Source organism: Coregonus clupeaformis, chromosome 8 (assembly GCF_020615455.1).
Source record: "Coregonus clupeaformis isolate EN_2021a chromosome 8, ASM2061545v1, whole genome shotgun sequence".
In the NCBI taxonomy this organism is placed as follows: Eukaryota; Metazoa; Chordata; class Actinopteri; order Salmoniformes; family Salmonidae; genus Coregonus; species Coregonus clupeaformis.
This window is the reverse complement of record NC_059199.1, coordinates 46,542,338-46,567,600: the sequence shown is the minus strand read 5'-3', so window position 1 is coordinate 46,567,600 and position 25,263 is coordinate 46,542,338. Positions and strand designations below refer to the sequence as shown.

Sequence of the window (25,263 nt, the reverse complement as noted above, 5' to 3'; positions counted from 1 at the left end):
GCTCCCTCGCTATCTCTCTCTGTCTTTCTGTCTCTCTCTCTCTCTCTCTCTCTCTCTCTCTCTCTCTCTCTCTCTCCTCTCTCTCTCTCTCTCTCTCTCTCTCTCTCTCTTCCTCTCTCACTCTCTCTCACTGTCTTTCTCTCTCTCTGTAAGCATGCTTTTCCTCTTCTATAATCTTCCTCAGTGAGATAATATAACAGAGTTGCTTTCTGCTCTGCATTCAATATGTTTACATTTCCATACTACATACTAGGCAGGTAGCCTAGCGGTTAGAGCATGGGGCCAATAACTGCAAGGTTTCGGGTTCAAATACCTGAGCTGACAAGGTGAAAAATCTGTCTGTGCCCCTGAGCAAGGTACTTAGCCCAAATTTGCTCCAGGAGCACCGTACTACTATGGCTGACCCTGTAAAACATCACATTTCACTGCAGCTATCTGGTGTATGTGACAATAAAAAAGTGTTTTTGGTGCTACCCCCTTACCATTGTTCACACACAATCAGACAAGTGCTTTAACTGTAGCTGTGTGCTCAGTGGTAGTTTAAATATGTATCTGAATTATTAAGGCATATACATGAAAGTCAGAACTTGCTCTGTGAACTAGAATTGACACTCCCGGATGTAGGTTGACTTTGCCCGTCCACTGTAGTTATGAAAGTCACAAGTTGAGGTACATGCTTGGCCTTGTTATTTAGACTGCTCAGTTGAAGGAAATCAGAATGATTCCCCTGCCATTTCTCCTTGATTCCTTTATTGATTTAGACAGGAGGGGAACGGAGGGCGAGCAGAGCACTTTATAGTGCATTTAGATGGTAATCAAATGTAGAAGAGATATCATGTTAGCTGGTGAACCTTTCAAACTCTTAATGTTTTTAAAGTTAGCCATTCTTTCCTAGTTTCTAGGTTAATACTATCCTGGATACCAGTCTGTTTGTGCCATCATGCCACTCCTTTTCATGCAAAAACAAGGAGTGACATGATGGTACAAACAGACTGGTACCCAGGCTAGATCAAAACCATTTTTTTAAACAAAAACAACATAGAGCATAAAATGGAGGTCAGGAGGGTTTTTTCTCACGAGGAGAAATCTTTCCTTTTAGTCCTCCAGGACATAGGACACCAACACACCTAGAATTAACCCTGTGTTGTGCTGACTTTGTAATTACTGTATGTACGTGTATGCTGAGTGTGATGTGTGTCTCACGCCTGCCCACTGATTTGGTGTGACACAGTCCCCGTCCCCATCTTCCTGTGCGTGCAGGGCTCAGGGCCAAGTGTCAACGCAGGAAGAAGCTGCACTGCATGCTTTTACATAACTACACTGAACTGAACTGTGAAAAATGTTGAAATGTGTTAATGCCAGAAAGAGTGATATTGATGTAACTGTATAAATACACACTACCGTTCAAAAGTTTGGGGTCACTTAGAAATGTCCTTGTTTTCGAAAGAAAATTAATATTTTTGTCCATTAAAACAACATCAAATTGATCAGAAATACAGTGTAGACATTGTTAATGTTGTAAATGGCTATTGTAGCTGGAAACGGCTGATTTTTTATGGAATATCTACATAGGCGTACAGAGGCCCATTATCAGCAACCATCAGTCCTGTGTTCCAATGGCACGTTGTGTTTGATAATCCAAGTTTATCATTTTAAAAGGCTAATTGATCATTAGAAAACCCTTTTGCAATTATGTTAGCACAGCTGAAAACTTTTGTGCTGATTAAATAAGCAATAAAACTGGCCTTCTTGAGACTAGTTGAGTATCTGGAGCATCAGCAATTGTGGGTTCGATTACAAGCTCAAAATGGCCAGAAACAAATAACTTTCTTCTGAAACTCGTCAGTCTATTCTTGTTCTGAGAAATGAAGGCTATTCCATGTGGGAAATTGCCAAGAAACTGAAGATCTCATACAACGCTGTGTGCTACTCCCTTCACAGAACAGCGCAAACTGGCGCTGGGAGGCCCCGGTGCACAACTGAGCAAGAGGACAAATACATTAGTGTCTAGTTTGAGAAACAGACGCCTTACAGGTCTTCAACTGGCAGCTTCATTAAGTAGTACCCGTAAAACACCAGTCTCAACGTCAACAGTGAAGAGGCGACTCCGGGATGCTGACCTTCTAGGCAGAGTTGCAAAGAAAAATCCATATCTCAGACTGGCCAATAAAAATAAAAGATTAAGATGGGCAAAAGAACACAGACACTGGACAGAGGAAGATTAGAAAAAAGTGTTATGGACAGACGAATCGAAGTTTGAGATGTTCATATCACAAAGAAGAACATTTGTGAGACGCAGATCAAATGAAAAGATGCTGGAGGAGTGCTTGATGCCATCTGTCAGGCATGGTGGAGGCAATGTGATGGTCTGGGGGTGCTTTGGTGGTGGTAAAGTGGGAGATTTGTACAGGGTAAAAGGGATTTTGCTATATTTCCTATTCAAACTCATTTCATGTATTTTTTCACCACCAAAGCACCCCCAGACCTTCACATTGCCTCCACCATGCTTGACAGATGGCATCAAGCACTCCTCCAGCATCTTTTCAGTATGAAAAAATGTATGCACTCACTAACTGTAAGTCGCTCTGGAAAAGAGTGTCTGCTAAATGACTAAAATGTAAATGTAAAATGTAAAACAAGGACATTTCTAAGTGACCCCAAAACTTTTGAACGGTAGTGTATATTGTACATACTGTACATATACTGCATATGTGTGGGGAAATTACAGTATATAAAACATTTACAAATTAATGCCTATATAGCCTCACTGGTAGGATATATATCAAGTAAAAACATTCACCCACATTTAGTTGAAATAATATAAAGATTATCTGTGTTGTTAATAATGAGTAACAGTATTACTTAGTAGCTAGCTATAGTCAGAGCCTTATAGATGTATGTATTACAGTAATACAGCTCTGGTTATAGCCACCAGGTTACTGAGCTAGTGAGTTGACCTGTGTGTGTGTGTTTGTTTGTCTCTCTCTCCGTCTCCCTCCCTCCCCTCCCCTGCTCGCTCGCTCCCTCACTCTCTCTCTCTCTCTCTCTCTCTCTCTCTCTCTCTCTCTCTCTCTCTCTCTCTCTCTCTCTCTCTCTCTCTCTCTCTCTCTCTCTCTCTCTCTCTCTCTCTCTCTCTCTCTCTCTCTCTCTCTCTCTCTCTCTCTCTCTCTCTCTCTCTCTCTCTCTCTCTCTCTCTCTCTCTCCCTCCCTCCCTCTCTCCCTCCAGCCCTGTACTGCAGCACCCCAGACTCGCCCCTGCAGGGGTCCATCAGTAGCCAGACGGGTGGTCACCTCAACAGCCTGGTCCGCTGGGCCTGTGACCGGGGATACCGCCTCATAGGGAACAGTACGGCCGTGTGCAGGAGGAACCCCTATGGATACTTTGACTGGGACTCCACCGTACCCGCCTGCCAAGGTGAGATCTCGGCCCATATTGATAAAACGTTTCAGACTAGGAGTGCTGATCTAGGATTAGTCTTGCTTTTTAAGATCATAATGAATAAGATTAGATGGACAGGAGAGACCTGATCCTAGATCCTAGATGTGCTCAATACTATATTACTATTTTGCAATTTTCCAGGAATCCTGTTGTATGTACTTAGTGTATCACATGGATTTCCATTTCTATAATAATTACTAACACTTATCTACCTCAACTTAGCTTTTTCTACATGAAATGTCAAACAAATTTAACACATGAAAAGAGCCATCATAGAAATACATTTCCCCATCAATGTCTTTAAAACCGTCACCAACTGGAGTTTACTCACCTCAGTGTCACCTCTCATTCTGGAAAAGCTATTTTCAGAAGCTTTTATCCTGTTAAAAGCCAGGTTTTAACAGGAAAACCCAGCTTTCTAAAGCTCCACTCAGTGATTTAATGTGATTTGATGCATGCCACCTTACCGTCTGGCGCCAGAGGCTGGAGTGACACTAACATACAGTGACACACATAATATGACTACATAAACTTCAGAAGTGTGTCAGAGCACTTCACCCTGGTCTGTTGACCTAAAATGAGACAACCGGGAGTCATTGTTCACCATCATCTAAGAGCACTGGTCCAGGAAATTAGAAAATTAGGGTCTTACGGTGTCCATATTAGGAAAATCTCAGCAGGACTTTTTTCATCTTGATATGTCTTCATATGGACACCATGCGGTCTTAATGACAATGTTTTTACACTGACAAGAAGTGCAAATATTTGATAGTGGATCTACTGTATATCCAAATATAGCAATTGTAGTTAGTAATTGCGATTGTATGTGCGATTTTTGCAATGTAAGACAATGCATCGAGACAGATGGTAACCTTCGGGTGCTTCCCAAATGGCACCATATTCCCTGTATACCTCACTACTTTTGACCAAAGCCCTATGGCCCTGGTTTAAAAGTATTGCACTATAAAGGCCAAGGAATATGCTGCTATTTGAGAAGCAGCCTCCATCTTATTCCAAACTGATTGGAGAGAAAGAAATGGGTCTAATCATATTCCGTCAGCTAGTGGGTATGCTAAAATCTTAGATTAAAAATGATTTAATATTTTTTTGGCTGTAGGATTGAGACTTGCCAGAGAAAATAGCAAAGAGAAACAGAATAGTTTCATACCTTTCTGAGCAGAGAGCACACAAACACACGCTCATACACACACACACGCTCACACACACACGCTCACACACACACACACAAACAGACACACATGCTCTCACACACACACACACACACACTCACACACACACACACACATACACACACACACACGCTCACACACACACACACACGCACACACACGCTCACACACACACACACACACAGCATATATATAATTTCCTCAGATCCTCTCTTTGTGCTCACTTACTCATACACTTTATAATGATATTTCACTTCTCCAGCTTTTTTCACTACAATAGACCTATTGTTATAACAGGAGGAAACATTAACTTCCACCTCATTTAGAATGACTCCTGACATATACAGCCACATGTCCTGGTTTGTTTGTGTGTTTGGAAGAAAGTTAACACTCAAACCACTAAGCCCATCTTGATTTGTTGCTGGGTGTCACCGGGCCAAAAATCGACAAAAAACTAAATAAAGAAAAAACTAAAATAACTCCCGCACACGCAATTCCACCTCTGCTTGAAAGAGGACTTGTGTGAAGAGGTGGAATTGTGTGCGTGAGTTATTTTCGTTTTTCTACCTTGTTTGTGTGTTTGCTCACGCCAGCATTTTAGTTTGTATTTCTTTATCTCTGTCACTGCATGTGTTTTTCTCTCTCTCTCTGAGCGAAGATCACATTCTGTGAGAATCTTTTTGCAAATCAGTTCATATAAGATTGCTGTTTAAAGATTGAGTGGGCAATACTTTGTCAGTACATCGTCAGTGTGAGGTGAGTGAGCGGTGTGTTATTGTATGGAAGTTGTCTCAATGCGTCAGTGCTCATTGCCCTCTGTGTGTTAGAAGAATGAGCAGGAACAGACTCAGTATTTTTCATTATATGGTCTCTGTATGTTAGAAGAATGTGTGGGAGCAGAGTCAATGTTCCTCACTGTACTGTCTGTCTGTCTGTCTGTCATTAGTGGTATAGTCAGTGGGTCAACAGGTATGAATAGTGTTAGTGTCTGTTTTGTCATCAGCAGACCTTTGTGTGTGTTGAAACGGTGTGTGTTTATCTCTTTGTGTGTGTTGAAACAGTGTGTGTTTGTCTCTTTGTGTGAGTTGTTGTGTACTGTTGGTAGGTGTGTGTGTGAGATTGAGTGTGTGTCTGTGTGTGAGACTGATCTGAGTATGTAGTGTGTGTAGGCAGGTATGTGTATTACACTGATTATGTAGTGTGTGATTTTGAGTGTATCTCTGTGTGTGAGACTGATTTGATTGCGTAGTATGATAACCCTGCGTCTCACCCTCTGGGTTTTTTATAAATGCTGATGCTCCTCTCTTCCTCCCCCCCCAGCGGTGTCCTGCGGGGTGCCCAAGGCACCGGTGAACGGAGGAGTGCTGACGGTGGACTACTCGGTGGGCACGCGCGTGACCTACTTCTGCAACGACGGCTACCGCCTGTCCTCCAAAGAGCTGACCAGTGCCGTCTGCCAGCCTGACAGCACCTGGAGCAACCACAACAAGATCCCCCGTTGCTCAGGTAGGGTAGGAGGCTAGTGGGGGAGCATGTACGAGGGTTTGTGTGCCGATGCCCAGGTAGCTACCGTTAGGCTGGGAGGCTAGTCCATCAGCTGGGACAGGTGAAGCAGGGGAAGAGAGTGTGTGTGTGTGTGTGTGTGTGTGTGTGTGTGTGCGTGTGTTTACGTGTGTGTGTGTGTGCGTTCACCTCACGGCTCCTCAGGAGGGCAATTACATCCCTCTTAAAATGAGTTCCTCCCTCGAAGGCAATCCCTCACTTATTTATGAATGAAGTAGTTAGTATTTTGTTATTGCCCATTAAGATGCCTGTTTAAAATGCCTGGCTGCCTCACAAAGCAGCGCAAATGGAGGTCACCTCAATAATAGAGAACTGTGTGAGAACAGATTTTCAGGTGAAATCTCTTAATATCTTCTCACTTTAAGTCTGCTAAAATACTCAAATGTTTTTATGTTTTATTTATGTATTGATTATTCTTGTGTGCGTGTGCGTGTGCGTGTGCGTGTGTGTGCGCGTGTGCGTGCGTGTGTGTGTGTTTCTGTGTAACAGTGGTGGTGTGTCCAAGCATCGGCTCCTTCTCTCTGGAGCACGGGAGGTGGAGGATCGTGAACGGCTCCCACTATGAGTACAGGACCAAGATTATCTTCAGCTGTGACCCGGGCTACTACCGCCTAGGCCCCGCCCACATCCAGTGCACGGCCAATGGCGTGTGGAGTTGGAGGAACGAAAGGCCTCACTGCCAGAGTGAGTAGAGGGCGGCCATGTTCTTTTTTCCTACCGGGTACTTTTTACACCATCACAATGTCAGAAGCATATTGTCACGATCGTCTTGAAGAGAAGTAGACCAAGGCGCAGCGTGAGAAACAAACATGACTTTAATTAGTTAAAGTTTCTAAACAAAACAAAACACGACTCGTGAAGTCCACGGTGACAATGACCGAACACGGAACAAAAACCCACAGCCACAAAGGGAAAACATACAGTTAAATATGGCTCCCAATCAGAGACAACCAGCCAACAGCTGACACTCGTTGCCTCTGATTGGGAGTCACTCAGGCAAACATAGAATACAACAAACTAGAATGAACACCAACACAGAAATACACACATAGAAATGAACACACCCTGGCTCAACATAATGAGTCCCAGAGCCAGGGTGTGACAGTACCCCCCCCTAAAGGCGCGGACTGCGACCGCGCCTCAACTAAACAAACCAGGGAGGGCGGGGCGGGCATACCTCCTCGGCGGCGGTTCTGGCTCCGGCCTTGACCACCACCCTCCAATACACCCCCCATAGTGCCCCTGGTCCAGTCTGGCCCCGCCGGCTGGAGCAGGACTGGACTTAACAGGAGCGATCCTTACCAGGCTGTCGACTCGCACCCCTGGCTTGGTGCGTGGAGGAGGAACGGGCCTTACCAGGCTGGACGACGCGCACCCCTGGCTTGGGTGCGTTGAGGAGGAACGGGCCTTACCAGGCTGACGACTCGCACCCCTGGCTTGGTGCGTGGAGAAGGAACGGGCCTTACCAGGCTGACTTCTCGCACCCCTGGCTTAGTGCGAGTGGCAGGAACAGGCCGGACCGGGCTGGCGACGCGCACCGTAGGTTTGGTGCGAGTGGCAGGAACAGGCCGGGTCGGGCTGGCGACGCGCACCGTAGACTTGGTGCGGGTGGCAGGAACAGGCTGGACCGGGCTGGCGACGCGCACCGTAGGTTTGGTGCGAGTGGCAGGAACAGGCCGGGTCGGGCTGGCGACGCACACCGTAGGCTTGGTGCGTGGAGCAGGAACAGGCCGGGCTGGGCTGTCGACGCACACCGTAGGCTTGGTGCGTGGAGCAGGGACAGGCCGGACTGGGCTGGCGACGCACACCGTAGGCTTGGTGCGTGGAGCAGAGACAGGCCGGGCTGGGCTGGCGACGCACACCGTAGGCTTGGTGCGTGGAGCAGGGACAGGCCGAACCGGGCTGTGGAGACGGATAGGAGGCCTGGAGTGAAGAGCGGCCACCACCCGTCCTGGCTGAATGCCTACCCTCACACACTCTGTGTGAGGCATCCGCACAGGACGTACAGGGCGGTGAACCCCTGGCCTGGTGGCCTTCTGGATCCGCCCCCTTTTCTCCTCCGTCAGCCCCGTCGTCCATGCCGTGTGCCCCCCCCTAAAAATTTTCTGGGGTTGCCTCACGACCGTCCGACGACGACCCTGATCACGCCGTTGCTCCTCTCTCCGTCGCCTCTCCACTGTCTCACTCCATGGCCCTTCCTCCCATGTCCAGCCCAAGAGCTGCCCCTGGACACGCTGTTTGGTCGTTGCATGGTGGGTTTTTCTGTCAAGGTCGAGGTAAGGAGTAGACCAAGGCGCAGCGTGATGAACAAACATGACTTTAATTAGTTAAAGCGTCAAAATACAAAACAAAACACGACTCGTGACGTCCACGGTATCAATGACTGAACACGGAACAAAAACCCACAACCACAAAGGGAAAACATACAGTTAAATATGGCTCCCAATCAGAGACAACCAGCCAACAGCTGACACTCGTTGCCTCTGATTGGGAGTCACTCAGGCAAACATAGAATACAACAAACTAGAATGAACACCAACACAGAAATACACACATAGAAATGAACACACCCTGGCTCAACATAATGAGTCCCAGAGCCAGGGTGTGACAGATATTGTGTTTAGGTTGTGTTTAGGCTGTTACAGTGTGCCTTAGCCGTATTGCATGTTTATGTAATGATTATCATTTTGACAACCATTTAATTTTTTCACTTTACAACACATCAGAAGCATGTTATGTTTACAGTGTGCCCTAGGGAGTGTTGAACGTCTGTCTAACCTTGGGCAGAATCGTAGGATTGATATGTGATGTTATGACCCAAAATAGTCAATAATGAGATAAATAGGTGAGATAGTGACATCTCTGAGATAGAGATGTTAAAAGTACCTAGTAGGAGTAGCAGGTATGCCTAGAGTGGGGCTGTGGGAGGAATAGTGAATGTACTAGACTAGACCACATTGATTCTTCTGGTTTAAAAAAACAAACACCTCCAACCTCCCTTTACCTTCCGCTCCTACTCTCCTCTCCACTCCTCCCTTCCTCTCCACTCCTCCTCTCTCCCCTCCTTTCCTCCGATCTCAAGGATCCAAAAACAAAATAATATGACTCCCATTCACTTAAAAATACCACACAGACAGTTGACAGATCAATTTAAAATGGACAGAAATTAGCTCCAATTGAATTACCATTTGAACTGTAAGGGCTCAGCCTGTGGTTTATTTATTAACCAAGAAGACAAATTGGTCTGTCAGCTGGCTGATATCGCTCAGGTGTTTGTCAATGCCATTGGTCTGTCAGCTGGCTGATATCTCTCAGGTGTTTGTTAATGCCATTGGTCTGTCAGCTGGCTGATATCTCTCAGGTGTTTGTTAATGCCATTGGTCTGTCAGCTGGCTGATATCTCTCAGGTGTTTGTTAATGCCATTGGTCTGTCAGATGGCTGATATCTCTCATGTGTTTGTTAATGCCATTGGTCTGTCAGCTGGCTGATGATGCCTTTGTTATTGTCTGTGCCACAGTCATTTCCTGTGGGGACCTCCCTGGCCCACCCAATGGGAAGAAGATTGGTACGCAGATGACCTTTGGGGCGACCGCCATCTTCATGTGCGACGCAGGTTTCATGCTGGTGGGCTCGACCGTGAGAGAATGCCTCTCCTCTGGACTGTGGAGCGGACAGGAGACCCGCTGCTTGGGTAAAACGACCAATTCATTCCCAACATTTCTGTTGTCTGTCTGTGTTTGTGTGAAACAACCATGGAACATTCTCCAGATGCTGTGTTCCTGTGAAATGCAGGCTATCTACTGCCCTAAGAATGTTTCAGTTGGTGTGGAGTTATTTTCGTCTTCACCCTCTAATGAACATATGTTTATTGTGGTAAATAGCTTGACTGTCTAACTTCTCTGTGTGCTGGTGCCAAGTCTGTGGAGGCAGGGAGAATTTTGGGCTTCTTTATTTTCTCTGAAACACGTCTGTGTACTGAAAATCTCTGCGAACTTTCTGTCTAAATGAGAATCTCTATCCTGTACCCTCTCTGTCTGTCTGTCTGTCTGTCCGTCAGAACATGACTGTTCAGTACAGTACAAGACTTCTCTCTCACATAGTAGATTATTCCTCTCTCTAGCTGCTCTGTGTCTGTTTCATTGAAAACACCATCTCTTTCTTTCTTTCTTTCTTTCTTTCTTTCTTTCTTTCTTTCTTTCTTTCTTTCTTTCTTTCTTTCTTTCTTTCTTTCTTTCTTTCTTTCTTTCTTTCTTTCTTTCTTTCTTTCTTTCTTTCTTTCTTTCTTTCTTTCTCTCTCTCTCTCTCTCTCTCTCTCTCTCTCTCTCTCTCTCTCTCTCTCTCTCTCTCTCTCTCTCTCTCTCTCTCGCTCTCCCCTTCTTCATCTCCCCCTCTCCCTTCTCCTCTCTCTAACTCTTTCCTTTGTGTTTCTCTCCAGCGGGCCACTGTGGTATTCCAGAGACCATAGTGAATGGTCAGGTGATTGGGGAGAACTTTGGCTACAGGGAGACGGTGGTGTACCAGTGCATCCCAGGCTTCCGCCTCATCGGCTCCTCGGTGCGGATCTGCCTGCAGGACCACAACTGGTCTGGACAGCTGCCTTCCTGCGTGTGTGAGTGTCCTCCTTCTCTCTCTCTCTTTACCTCTCTCTCTCTTTATATCTGTTTTTTTCCCTGTATGTATTTCACACTTTATATCTCTCTTCATCTCTCAAGTTCTCCCTTTTCTCTTACTCCTACCTTAGCTCTCCTTTTTCTCTGTCTCTCTCAACTTTCACTGTCGCACACAAACCTCCTGTCAAGTGCTTGGAGGAACTGCCTCAGAATATCCCGTCTCAGAACCCATCCCCAACTTTCAATACTTTTTATCAGTTTTCCAAGTAAGTCTTATAAGTAGCTGATTACTGAAGTCTGGATCACTTTTGTGTGGTTAATGAGTTGACAAATAATACTGTTTTAGAGTGGTAAGGGAAATAGGGAGGTGAAGTGGGGTTTGTGGACCTGCGTCACTAGACTGACGATTCCAGTGCCCCTTCTGAGATCTCCCTCTGAGATCTCCCTCTGAGATCTCCCTCAGTTCACAAAGAGCCCTGGCATTTCAAGTATTCTCATCATTCTCTCTGGACTCAGACAGAAGGAGCCTTCTCTGTCTTCCCAGGCTTTTTTAATTATAGGTCCAATAGCCGTTTTTATCTCAATATCAAATCATTTCTGGGTAACAATTAAGTACCTTACTGTGATTGTTTTAAATGAAAATGGTCAAAAATAAACAAAAATAGCTTATTAGCAAAGAGTAATTTCTCAAGCAAGAATTGTGCTTGGACTGTCTGGGAGTGGTCTGAGTGGGGGAGGGGGAAACTGAAAACTGTCTGTTAATGTCAGAGAGGTTTCAAACTCTCTTTCTTATTGGTCTGTTAACTAATTGACTGCCTGGTGGTGTCACCAGGCAGGCCAAAACTCCATTGCCCATTCACCCTCTGAATGGCACACATACAATCCATGTCTCAATTGTCTCAAGGCTTAAAAATCCTTCTTTAACCTGTCTCCTCCCCTTCATCTACACTGATTGAAGTTGATTTAACAAGTGACATCAATAAGAGATCATAGCTTTCACCTGGATTCACCCGGTCAGTCTATATCATGGAAAGAACAGGTGTTCTTAATGTTTTGTTTACACACTGGAAAATCACAGCCTTTAAAGACTCATTGCCAGTTCATTTACAGTTCCATGGTCAACCTGATTATGCGTCTCACCTATGACTCATCAACAAAGACAGTTATTTATTTTGTTGTGTTTTATAGCTAATCAACACAGAATTATGTAGATTTCATAGAAGATATTTGTCATATAGGATTGGTGGATGAACTGCATGTCATAGTTTACAGTATATACCAATAGATCAAACCATATAACTTTTTACAATTATTATAATTTTGTACCCCTTTTTCGTGATATCCAATTGGTAGTTACAGTCTTGTCGAATCGCTGCAACTCCCATACGGACTCGGGAGAGGCGAAGGTCGAGAGCCATGCGTCCTCCGAAACACAACCCTGCCACACTGCTCGCTTAACCCGGAAGCCAGGTGTAACAATGTGTCAGAGGAAACACCATCCACCTGGCGGCTGAGGTCAGCTTGCAGGCCAAACCCTCCCCTAACCCAGACGACGCTGGGACAATTGTGCGCCGCCTCATGGGTCTCCCGGTCATGGCCTGCTGTGACACAGCCTTTGAATGGATATATATTTTTAAATAGCTATATATATATTGAGGTGAGAGCATTGGAAATGCTTTTGGCGGTTGACCTACTTCTGTTTTGTGGGTGGCACTGTGTGCTATTTTCGATGGATGGGTCCTGGCCTCTCGGGGAGCCTAGGGATTCGGGGGGACGGGGGTGGTATGCTGAACACTAGGATGACGGCCCAACTTGGGATGGGGAGGGGCTTTAGCAGGGGAATTAGTGGAGTACAATTGGAGGTTTACTTAGTAGCAATGCAAATATCATGGTACAGCTATATTTACATGGCTCCAAGAGAAGGAATATAATATCTATTGTTTACAGGAAACTCATTCAACAATTCTAGATGAAGTTGTGTGGAAAAAGGAATGGAGGGGCGAAATATACTTCTCCCATGGGCAAAGAAACTCAATTAATTAACAGTAATTTCGATCCGAATGTGCAAATTGTCCAAACAGATACGCAAGGTAGATGGATTATTTTAAATATGTTATTGGACCATAAACAGATATGGCTCATTAACCTTTACGGACCAAATAATGATGATCCACACTTCTTTGACAATATATATAATAAATTATCAACTCTGCAAGCAATTCAAGACTCTATTATTATGGTGGGGGATTATAATACTGTTTTAAATAGCTCAATGGACCATAAAGGAAATCACTCTACAAACTATCACCCTCATGCTCTTAAGGAAATGGTGAATGTCATGGATACATTAGAACTAGTAGATATATGGAGGCTTAAATATCCTGATCTAGTGAGATATACATAGCGGAGACTCAATCAAGCTAGTCGTCTTGACTTCTTTTTATGTCATTTTCGTTGGCATCAAAAGTTTAAAAAGTGTTGATAGGGGACAGAATGCGGTCGGACCATCATATAATTGGCATATACATTACTCTTACTGAATTTCCACGTGGGCGAGGATATTGGAAATTTAATCAAAGCCTATTGGATGATAACTTGTTTTAACTAGGACAGAGGAATTTATAACTGATTTTATCCGACATAACATAGGTACAGCAAATCCCCTTATTCTATGGGACACCTTTAAATGTGCATTTAGAGGCCATGCAATTCAGTACTCATCTCAAAAACAAAAGCAATTTAGGTCAAAAATGTAGGTCAAAAGAGTCCACACTAACAAAGGAAATAGAAGGTCTAACAGAACATATAGATGGCAATAACAACTGTAACATAGAGGCTCAGAATAAATTAGAGGAAAAACAAAAAGAAATTGAAAAATTTATTCAAGGAAGATCAAGTGTAATATATTATAAAAAATAAAGAAAACTGGATGGAATATGGGGAAAAATGCACCAAATTCTTTTTTAATCTTCAACATAGGAATGCTACCAAAAATAATTTATTGAAACTGGTTACAAATGACGGAGTCACCCATGATTCACCAAATGATATTTTGAAGGAGGAAACAAAGTACTTTAAACATACGTTTTCGTTTCAGTCGCCTCCATCTCCTCTAACTGAAGCAAATTGTAGAGATTTTTTTTCTATTGATAATGTAAAATTAATAGCCATGCAGAAAGACTCATGTGAAGGTGAAATTACAGAGGAGGAACTTCTGGATGTAATTAAAGACTTTAAGTCCGGGAAAACTCCATGGTTGGATGGCATACCAGTCGAGGTATACCAAACCTTTTTTTATATACTCAGAGGACCATTATTAGCATGTTTTAACCACTCCTATGTAAATGGTAGATTATCAGACACTCAAGAAGAAGATCTGATTTCATTATTACTGAAACAGGATACAAGTGGAAAATATAAAGATCCAGTCCATTTAAAAAATTGGAGGCCCCTTACACTTCAGTGTTGTGATGCAAAAATTCTAGGAAAATGTATAGCGCATAGAATTAAAAAGGTATTGTCGGACATTATTCATTCTAATCAGACAGGTTTTTTACATGGGCGATACATTGGAGATAATATAAGGCAAGTACTGGAAACAATAGAACACTACGGAAAATCAGGGAAACCAGGCATACTATTCATAGCAGACTTCGAAAAGGCATTTGATAAAGTACGACTGGGGTTTATATATAAATGCCTGGGGCATTTCAATTTTGGACAATCTATTATAAATTGGGTTAAAATCATGTACCCTAGGTGTAAAATAGTAAATAATGGCTATTTCTCAGAATGTTTTAAACTGTCAAGAGGAGTGAAACAAGGTTGTCCACTATCGGCATATCTATTTATTATTGCCATCGATTCATGTTTTCTTTTAAATCCACAACTTGAATCCCATAAAGGATCTAGATACATTTTCTAACCTCTCTGGATTACAACCAAATTATGATAAATGTACTATATTACGTATTCGATCACTAAAAAATACAAAAATTACATTACCATGTAGTTTACCAATAAAATGGTCTGATGGTGATGTGGATATACTCGGAATACATATCCCAAATGAAATAAATGATCTCACTCCAATACATTTTAATAGAAAGTTAGCAAAAATGGGTAAGATCTTGCTACCATGGAAATGTAAATACCTGTCAATTTGTGGAAAAATCCCCCTGATTAACTCTTTAGTATTATACCAGTTTACCTATTTGCTTATGGTCTTGCCTACGCCTAGCGAACAGTTTTTTAAATTATATGAGAAAAAAATATTCCATTTTATTAGGAACTAATATGAATTCGGAGGACAGAAATTATTAAATATTAAAGCATTAGACCTATCACTAAAAGCTTCACTCATACAAAAGTTATACTTAAATCCAAACTGGTTCTCTAGCAAATTTGTAAGATTGTCTCACCCAATGTTCAAGAATGGCCTTTTTCCCTTTATTCAGATTACAACCTCTCACTTTAAGTTATTTGAAAAGGAAATAATCTCCCAAATATCACTATTTCTAAAACAAGCCATAGAAAGTTGGTTGCAATTTCAATTTAATCCTCCAGAAACAACAGAACAAATAATGCAACAAATATTGTGGTTAAACTCAATTATACCAATTGATAAAAAACCATGTTCTTTTGAAAAATGTTTAAAAAAGGTATAATCTTCGTAAATTATATTATCGCTGGGACTGGTGGAATTATGTTGCACATGCAGCTAACAAAAACATATGGAAATGTCTGCTCTACCCAAAATTACAACCAAATAATTGCAGCATTACCGCAAAAATGGAAAAGGAAAGTGGAAGGGGGAAAAAGTATGGAACTTGTCTGTCGGCCTTGCATTAAATAATATAATTGTGATAAATAAAAAAGTATACCAGTTTCATTTAAGGACCAAAGGATTGACAGCCATCCCAAAATAGTTGGGAAGAGATTTTTGACGTACCGATTCCATGGCATAGTGTTTATGAATTGATACGCAAAACGACGCCGGATTCAAAACGTATCATTTTTCTATTTAAATTATTATATAACATTCTTGCTACCAATAGAATGTTATTTATATGGGGGATACAATCTTCCCAGCTCTGCAGATTTTGCTGCGAAGAGACAGAATCATTAGATCATTTGTTTTGGTACTGTCCATTTGTAGCTTGTTTTTGGACACAGGTCCAGTAATGGCTAAAGGACTGCAATATTTACCTGGAGCTAACCCTGCAGATAGCACTACTGGGTGATCTGAAAAGTCATAGTCAATCAATCAATAATATAATAATACTTTTAGCAAAAATGTTTATATTCAATTTACGATCTGTAGAAACAATGAGAATAGAAAGGGTCAGAACTTTTGTAAAACATCACAGTACAGTTGAAAAATATATGGCAAATAGAAATACAATATGGATGGTGTTAAGAGATAGATGGGAGGTGTTGAATGGAGCTGAAGGATGGGACTAATAACAACAACTAATAACAACAAGATAACTTGTTATGTAAAGCATACTGTGTCCATAATAAGTATATAGGTTATAGGTTGAGAGCTTTTGTTAGAAAAATATGGCATATAGAACCAAAAAACATATGGGGGATTGGAAGTGATGCAGACAATTACATTGATGGAAGTCCCGTGTAGCTCAGCTGGTAGAGCATGGCGTTTGCAACGCCAGGGTTGTGGGTTTGTTTCCCACGGGGGACCAGTATGAAAACAAATGTATGCACTAACTGTAAGTCGCTCTGGATAAGAGTGTCTGCTAAATGACTAAAAAAAGTTACAATCTATCTGAAATGTTAAAGCTGATCTACCCCCTAAAAAAAACACAATGTGCTTCTATATTCTGTTATCAAGCCATATTGTAAGAAACTATATGTTTCCTATAGGCTGTAAGCAAACCATGTATGGTCCGATAACATTGTCTCTCTCTCTCTTTCTGGCAGTAACCGTGGTGATGATGAACAGTGTTTTTATATAGACAATATGCTGCGCAATGCTAGCAGCACTTTAAACAGAAATAGCTACTGGAGACGTAAGAGGGTCAGGGCCATTTTCCTACTGAAATGGTAGTGACCCTTATCTCCTCAACTGGCTATCACAAAGACTAGCCCTCTGGCTCATTGATGAACCATGCAGCTAGCCCAATACTTCTTCATGGAAAATATTATTCTATTCATTCCCTTGGGTGGGTTGTGTGTTTGTGTGTGTGTGTGCGTAAGCATGCACATTATATCTGTAGATGTGAGGTTGAACTCAGTTATTTTAACATGCAATGATGGGGAGACTTTCTACAGACACTGAGACCTCCTAAGGTTATCCCTCATAGGCTTAGTGGTCCAGAGAAATGGACTGGCCATAATGCCAGTTCATTTTTTTGCGAATAATGATCATTATTTGGCTAATAATGAAGAAATGCTGGACCGACATCTGGTCCCGGTCCGTTCATGAGAGAACCTTCTAGACCTCATTATCGTGTGATGCCTACAATGTTAAAACAGTGAAAAATATTTACACATAAACATTTATTTTCACTGACAAATCACATCAATAAAAGGCCATATGACTTTGAAAATGCAACATTGTTTAACCGGGTTCATAAAAAACATGAATTTTTTTACATTGTCTGCAGTAGGGTAGAGAAGCCGTGTCTGGGGTGGGATAAAGCTTAGTAGTTAACTGTGCTGGGCTGGGCTGTGAGTTCAGACTGAGGTTACTGTACTCTGCCAGGCTGGTTGACAGAGGAAAGACAGGAAAGGATTACTGTTCTCTAGTCAACCAAAATGGTGGAGAGAAGGTGGAAGTAATCTGTCGTGTCTACTAACTGCCTGTGTGTTCCTACACATGTCAAAACATGCCTTGAGTAAGTACAGTGGGGCTGGCCTTTTTTCGCGATGTCACACACAGATCGACACACACACACAGACGCGCACACACACCCCTGCTGTTACACACACACCTTCAATCTCAGCAGCTTAATAGGGCACACACACTTCGAGTTAGGGCCTTCACACCCCAACACTTACACACTGACTTCAAGACCAACACACGATCACTCACCCATAGACTCAGCCCCCTAACACTGACTTCCAGACCAACACACGATCACTCACCCATAGACTCAGCCCCCTAACACTGACTTCAAGACCAACACACGATCACTCACCCATAGACTCAGCCCGCTAACACTGACTTCCAGACCAACACATGATCACTCACCCATAGACTCAGCCCCCCACTCTCTCGCTCTCTCTCCATCTGCCTCTATCCCTCTGCCTCTCTCTCTCTCTCTCTCTCTCTATCTCTCTGCCTCTCTCTCTTTCTCTATCCCTCTCTCTCTCTCTCTCTCTCTCTCTCTCTCTCTCTCTCTCTCTCTCTCTCTCTCTCTCTCTCTCTCTCTCTTTCTCTCTCTCTCTCCCTCTTGTCTCTCTCCCTCACTGACTCAGTCTCTGGTCCATTATCTAATTTCATAAGTCCCAGTCACCCACTCACTGATGAAGTCCCACAATGTCAGGCCCCTCTTACAGTATCCCACCTAGGCTAATGGCCCATGGCCCCATTCATAGGCCCCGAACCACTAGTTTCTCCCCTTCCTGGACCCATGCCTCCCAGACAGGCAGAGAAAGGCCTCCCGATGCCTCCCAGAGCTAGAGAGAGGATCACTATGAGCACATTGAGCATATCATTTACACCCCAGCAGCTCCACAGCACACTCTGCCATCACTTCTGCATCGCTCGGCAAATGCCTGCAATTGAGCACAACTAATGTGTTTTGGGCCATTGGCATGAAAATGGCCGCCATCCATTGGATTAGCCATTCAGATGAGCTGCCAGACGGCCAATGAGTTTAGACCAGAGGGACCTGATGGGGAATGACACTTTTTAGGGCAGTGGTCTAGGATGGGGCAATAAAACAGCTCTTCGCCATTTGTCCTCCTGAATATCAGTTTGAGAGGTGACTGAGACCATAGAAATAGAATGAGACACTCAAAATGTCCACCAGTCTACCCATGATGGCATCATTGACTTGAATGGGGAGGCCTGTTCTATTCATTCTAGCTCTGTGATTGTGACATCCTGGCTAAACATGTGATAGTCTAGCCCCTAGCCTATTGATAACCGAGCTACACAGCTCTATTGCAGATTTTATTGGTAGTCTATTGTTATGTCCAGTCTATGGCACAGTAAGTAAATGTGAGCTGAGGCTACGTTCAAGCTCCTTTTTGATTTCAATTCCCCGTTCAAGGTCTGGCTTTGCTATTTCTATGGTCTCAAACTCAACAGGTGTGTTTTTGCAGTGAACAAATGAGCACCCAGTGGATTATTACTTGGTGGATTATAAATCAAAAGTGACCTTACCTCTTATCCATTACTCCTAATGTTACCCTTACTTTTATACAGTGCCCTCTCTCTCTCTCTCTCTCTCTCTCTCTCTCTCTCTCTCTCTCTCTCTCTCTCTCTCTCTCTCTCTCTCTCTCTCTCTCTCTCTCTCTCTCTCTCTCTCTCTCTCTCTCTCTCTCTCTCTCTCTCTCTCCCTCTTTCAATTCAATTTAAGGCCTTCATTGGCATGGGAAACATATGTTAACATTGCCAAAGCAAGTGAAATAGATAGTAAACAAAAATGAAATAAACAATTTAGAAAAATTAACAGTAAACATTACACTCACAAAAGTTCCAAAAGAATAAAGACATTTCAAATGTCATAATATGTCCAAATAGTACAAAAGGGAAAATAAATAAACATAAATATGGGTTGTATTTACAATGGTGTTTGTTCTTCACTGGTTGCCCTTTTTTTTGTGGCAACAGAACCTCCTCTCGCTCTCTTTCCAGGGCTCACTTGAAAATAATCTCTCCATTTCTCTCTCTCTCCCCCCAGCTATCAGCTGTGGACACCCGGGCAGCCCTATCTACGGGCGGACCATCGGTAACGGCTTCAATCTGAATGACGTGGTGAGCTTCTCCTGCAACACGGGCTACGTGATGGAGGGGCCCTCGAGGGCCCAGTGCCAGGCCACGCGCCAGTGGAGCCAGCCACCACCAACGTGTAAAGGTGGGGAAAAAAGTTAAGTCTTCTATTCACACGTAGTACGCTTGCTCATTCCGCCTGACCACTGCAGTGCACTCTGAGTAAGATGGGGAGGAAGGAGGAATCTTGGCTTGTAGTGGGATTGTAACCAATCATGTAGGAGCACCACATCAGGACAATGGCCTCTGTGTAGGGTGAATGGTTGCTCTGTGTTTCTGTGTGAATTGTGGTTGTGGTGAATTAGGGTCATAGCCAACACGGCCTCTTGAACATCAGTAGATATGATTGTGGTGGTATGACTGACCACTTTAGGATTTATTCATAGTTGTGTTGACCCATTGCATGACACTGATTTTGCGACCTTGGGTTTGTTGTGTTATAAATGTATAATATAATACTAAAGGGCTGTGAGGGGGTGTGGGGTGATTATCTGAAAACCATCTGATGGAGCTTATGGCAGTTCCATTATATAGGAGTCTTCCTCTGAGGTAACCAGAGGCTAAGTCCAGGGTCAGGCTGCTATTGGACAAGCCCTGAGGTAACCAGATGCTAAGTCCATGGTCAGACTGCTATTGGACAAGCCCTGAGGTAACCAGAGGCTAAGTCCAGGGTCAGACTGCTATTGGACAAGCCCTGAGGTAACCAGAGGCTAAGTCCATGGTCAGACTGCTATTGGACAAGCCCTGAGGTAACCAGAGGCTAAGTCCAGGGTCAGACTGCTATTGGACAAGCCCTGAGGTAACCAGAGGCTAAGTCCAGGGTCAGACTGCTATTGGACAAGCCCTGAGGTAACCAGAGGCTAGGTCCAGGGTCAGACTGCTATTGGACAAGCCCTGAGGTAACCAGAGGCTAAGTCCAGGGTCAGACTGCTATTGGACAAGCCCTGAGGTAACCAGAGGCTAAGTCCAGGGTCAGACTGCTATTGGACAAGCCCTGAGGTAACCAGAGGCTAAGTCCAGGGTCAGACTGCTATTGGACAAGCCCTGAGGTAACCAGAGGCTAAGTCCAGGGTCATATCTGATTGGACTACTGTGGCGAGAGGAAATTAAACGCCCACGCTGTGTTGTCCTTTGTTGACACCAGTAAATCAATCTTGCAGGTTCTTGAAATTCATAATAAGCCATTGAGATGCACACACTTATCTATTTTTTATACTGTAATTTTGTATTATCATTTACTTGACAATGGTGTGGATCATGCATTAAGATCAATGGAAGATTGGCGCGAAAATGCCGTTTAATGTTTGGATTTGGCCCTATATGAGTGACTGCAGAGGGTCAAGCGTGTCCTAAGTGTTGGAATGAATTGATCCCTTCCATGTTTCTGCCAAATAACACATGCTTGTCTTCTTTCCCTTTTCTCTCTACCTCTTCAGTGGTCAACTGCTCCGATCCTGGGATCCCAGCCAACTCCATCAGACAGAGTAAGATAGAACACGGGAACTTCACCTTTGGAACCGTGGTGTTCTACGACTGCAGCCCGGGGTTCTACCTGTTCGGTTCTCCCGTTCTCACCTGTCAGCCCACAGGACAGTGGGACAAGCCTCTACCGGAGTGCATTGGTGAGTCTGGTGTCACTGTATGTGGTCGAAACAGGCTAAGTAATGTGCACACTGCAATATGTGCTTGCATGTGGTATATTGGAGAAGTTTCGACGGTTGAAACATTGTCACCAATAAACCAAAGAGTTAACCACAGATTGCAGTGTGCGGAGTCTCTTTTTACCATTCACTGAACATATTTTGATATCCAGCACCTGCTCAAAGACATTGGTGGTGCGTATCTAAAGTAATCTGTTCCTATAATTTGTTGTCGCTGTCTCACAGACTGTCTGTCTTTCCCGGAGAGAGACTGCCGATTTAGCAACTTGGCACTCGTGACTAATTAGCATATTATTCCTTTAATTGAGGCTGAATGAGTTGCGTGACCCCCCGCTGTTTAAGATCAGTGTTCTAATTGAGGGACAGGTGGAACAGCTCTGTGGATGTTACACAAATTAGGGATGCCAGGTTGGCAGCTGATCTCTATGTTTTATGGTGTGTGTCTTCAACATCCTCCTCAAAACAAGCTGCATCTGACACCAGCTGTACTGGCAACCTGGCATGTCTAAACAGCTAGTTTAAACACAGGGCTTCAAGGCTTCCTACTGGCTGTCTCAGTGTTCCAAACACAACCTGAGGCTCCTACTGGCTGAGGGGCATAGCTGTGTGCTCCAATCAGAGCCCTCGCTTTGAAATTTGAACCCAATCCCAACCTTATTCAACTTTGATGTGTAGCCTACTGTTTTACCTTAAACCTTATTATAGGTTAGCTCTACTAAGGCCCAATCAGTTTGGTGTTCCTGTTGCGATGTGTTTAAAAAATGATGAAAAAACCCTCGGCAGGATTAATGAACGTGCTCTTTCTCCCTCCATTCCTTGTTCCCTGTTTGATCTACCCCACTGCGACATCCACACCCTGTCCAAAACGTTCTTCTCATTTAGACACGCCTCGTCCTTTCTGCTGAATCGGCATGTTAATACCGGACCTGCTCACTTTTTATAGGCCAGTAGCAGACAAAAGAGGAGAAAGTATAAAGTAAACTTGCTGATTATAGCACATTGTGGGGTGAATATTTGAAAAAAGAATGTGATTATTTTAGCACCCTGGCCTTGATAATTTACAAAGTGAAAAATGGATCAAGAATGATTACAAAGGATGAGGACGGTACCGTCTACTTTGGAACGTTGCCAATATGAGCTTAAGTGCTAGTACTGTATTTTTATAATAGTGAAGCTAGTACAGTGGTCTTATTCTATGAGCAGGGGTACTGGACATTTTAGACGGTTTTCCCGGACACAGATTAAACCTAGTCCTGGACTTAAAAGCACTTTTTGTAGTCCAGGACTAGGCTTAACCTGCGTCCGGGAAACTGGCCTATAGTGTTTATTCTAAGTAGTTTGTTTGATACAGTATTCCCCTCAACGAGGAGAAGTAGGCTAGAACAGTGTTCAAACTATATGCACTATATAGTGAATAGGGTGCCATTTGGGACGCAGACGCAGTGTGTGGCCTCAATCCTCTAGAGAGGGACGACAGTACCTTCCACTACATTATCCCTGTCAGCACTCTGAGCTGACAGCATCCATCTTGTGTGTGTCTCTCTCCTGAAGTGGTGGACTGTGGTCACCCCGGGTCCCCTCCCAACGGCCAACTGAGCGGGGATAAATTCACCTTCGGCTCTACGGTTCGCTACACCTGCACAGGGGGACGCCAGCTGAAGGGCGAGTCGGCACGCACCTGCCAGCTCAACGGCCACTGGAGCGCACCCATGCCCTTCTGCGCAGGTAAATTCTTTACATACAGTGGGGTTTGTGAGTGGGTGGGGGGCGGCTGTGTGTTTGGGACACAGGTTGTCCAAGGTAACAATGACTAAGTAAACTTAAGTTATGCTCCATATGACGATTTCAAGGCTTGGATTTTCAGGTCAGCGTTGTCACGGTGACGAAGCTCAAACGTTCAAGTCTACATTTAGTAGCTTTTGGCCTTACTTTTGATAAGACCTTTTTTGTACACGCATACGCACATGGCAAGAGCTAAAATCGGATGGAGACAAAGAGAGAGAAGGTCATATCAAGGACCACAAAATAATAACTGAAGAAGTATAAAGATAGCTCATAATAGTGGGGGAGGATTTAAAAGTGGTGGTGGAGCAACACATTGGTTCCAGCAGAACAGAAGAAACAAGAGGCATTGACTAACATGTGGGCAGGAGTGTTCACCCTCTTCACCCTAGCGTGGGTGTTGTGCCTGCAGCACTGACATCACCACAACCACATACACGGCACAACACAACCACAGCTAGCTAGATTAGCCACAACTGCCCTTTCTTCACAACACAATGTCCATCTCTCTCACTCTCACTCTTTCTTTCTCTCTCTCTCTCTCTCTCCTTTCCTCTGCTCTTTTTCTCCTCCTCTCCCTACCCCTCTCTCCCTCCTCCTCTCTCTCTCACACTTAGTTACCACGCATTCCTTCCGCCCAAGAAATAGCTTATTTCTCCTTCTTCTTCTTCCTATTCTTCCACTCAATATGTAAAGTACTGTAGCTAAATAGATACATTATAATGTGGTGCAATGTGCATGGAAATCGTTATCTAACTACATTTAATGAAAGATTACAATGACCCCATCAGGATGGGGGATGGTGGGAAAATACATTTGCAGCTAAAGTTATTTTTTCAGCGGTAGAAGGATGTCATTCCCTGGATAATGAGGGCCTCTTTATTTCCTCTCTTGCGGAAGTTGGGTCTGCATCCCAAATGGCACCCTATTTACTGTATAGAGCACTACTTTTAATCAGAACCCCATTGGTCTCTGGTCAAAAGGAGTGCGCTATAAACGGAATAGGGTGCCATTTTGGATGCAGCCGGGCGGTCTTTGGACATGTAATTGATCTGTGGGAACTACTGAGTTGGTGGTTCGTTTGCTGTCCCTCTTTATTGAGATTATATGCCATCTGCTTTGCCCTACGGCAGACTGCAGAGGAATCATCTCACCCTCATCTCCTCTGGGAGTGTCGCTCGTCCTCTCGTCCTGTCTATCTCTCTCTTGCTCTCTCTTTCTTTCTTTCTTGTCTGGTTGATTATTCACTAAAGTGAGTCATTGGCCAAGAGAAAACACTTGAGACAGTTGAAAGAGAATAGAGAGACACAGGTACTTACCTTTTAATACAGAAGATGGTTATTGAGTGAAGAAGTCTAAAAGAGTTTTGAATCCAACATCACATGAAGTATAAATCACTGACACAAGATCAATTTCCCTGTAGGAGGTCTCTTCCATCCATTTCTTTACTTAAAGACTTGTGTTGCCCTTGTGGCACTTGTATACACCCTGCCTTATCCTGTTAGTGAGTCCACCTGAACTGGGCGTAGTTTAAAGAGTTTAGCAGTGTGTAAACCTCCCCTAGCTAACCCTGTTATTGAGTAGTGTGAAGAGTTTAGCAGTGTGTAAACCTCCCCTAGCTAACCCTGTTATTGAGTAGTGTGAAGAGTTTAGCAGTGTGTAAACCTCCCCTAGCTAACCCTGTTATTGAGTAGCGTGAAGAGTTTAGCAGTGTGTAAACTTCCCCTAGCTAACCCTGTTATTGAGTAGTGTGAAGAGTTCAGCAGTGTGTAAACCTCCCCTAGCTAACCCTGTTATTGAGAAGTGTGAAGAGTTCAGCAGTGTGTAAACCTCCCCTAGCTAACCCTGTTATTGAGAAGTGTGAAGAGTTCAGCAGTGTGTAAACCTCCCCTAGCTAACCCTGTTATTGAGAAGTGTGAAGGGTTTAGCAGTGTGTAAACCTCCCCTAGCTAACCCTGTTATTGAGTAGTGTGAAGAGTTTAGCAGTGTGCGCAGCGGGCCTAAAGCGGACTATGCTGATGTGAGATATATGAACACAAGCTGACAGTCTAACTG

At 43.7% G+C, this 25,263-nt stretch overlaps 1 protein-coding gene across 1 annotated transcript in view; it reads left to right on the top strand.

The window, feature by feature from the left end:
* The window catches only part of LOC121571845 (CUB and sushi domain-containing protein 3-like), a 558,910-nt gene that overhangs the window by 452,661 nt on the left and 80,986 nt on the right, over window positions 1-25,263 (top strand). Inside the window, exons 49-56 of the mRNA XM_041883584.2 lie at window positions 3,227-3,415; window positions 5,950-6,135; window positions 6,682-6,876; window positions 9,711-9,884; window positions 10,629-10,802; window positions 19,677-19,850; window positions 21,202-21,387; window positions 22,978-23,151. Coding sequence (XP_041739518.2) covers window positions 3,227-3,415; window positions 5,950-6,135; window positions 6,682-6,876; window positions 9,711-9,884; window positions 10,629-10,802; window positions 19,677-19,850; window positions 21,202-21,387; window positions 22,978-23,151 — 1,452 coding nt within the window. The remainder of the gene's footprint in view (window positions 1-3,226; window positions 3,416-5,949; window positions 6,136-6,681; window positions 6,877-9,710; window positions 9,885-10,628; window positions 10,803-19,676; window positions 19,851-21,201; window positions 21,388-22,977; window positions 23,152-25,263) is intronic.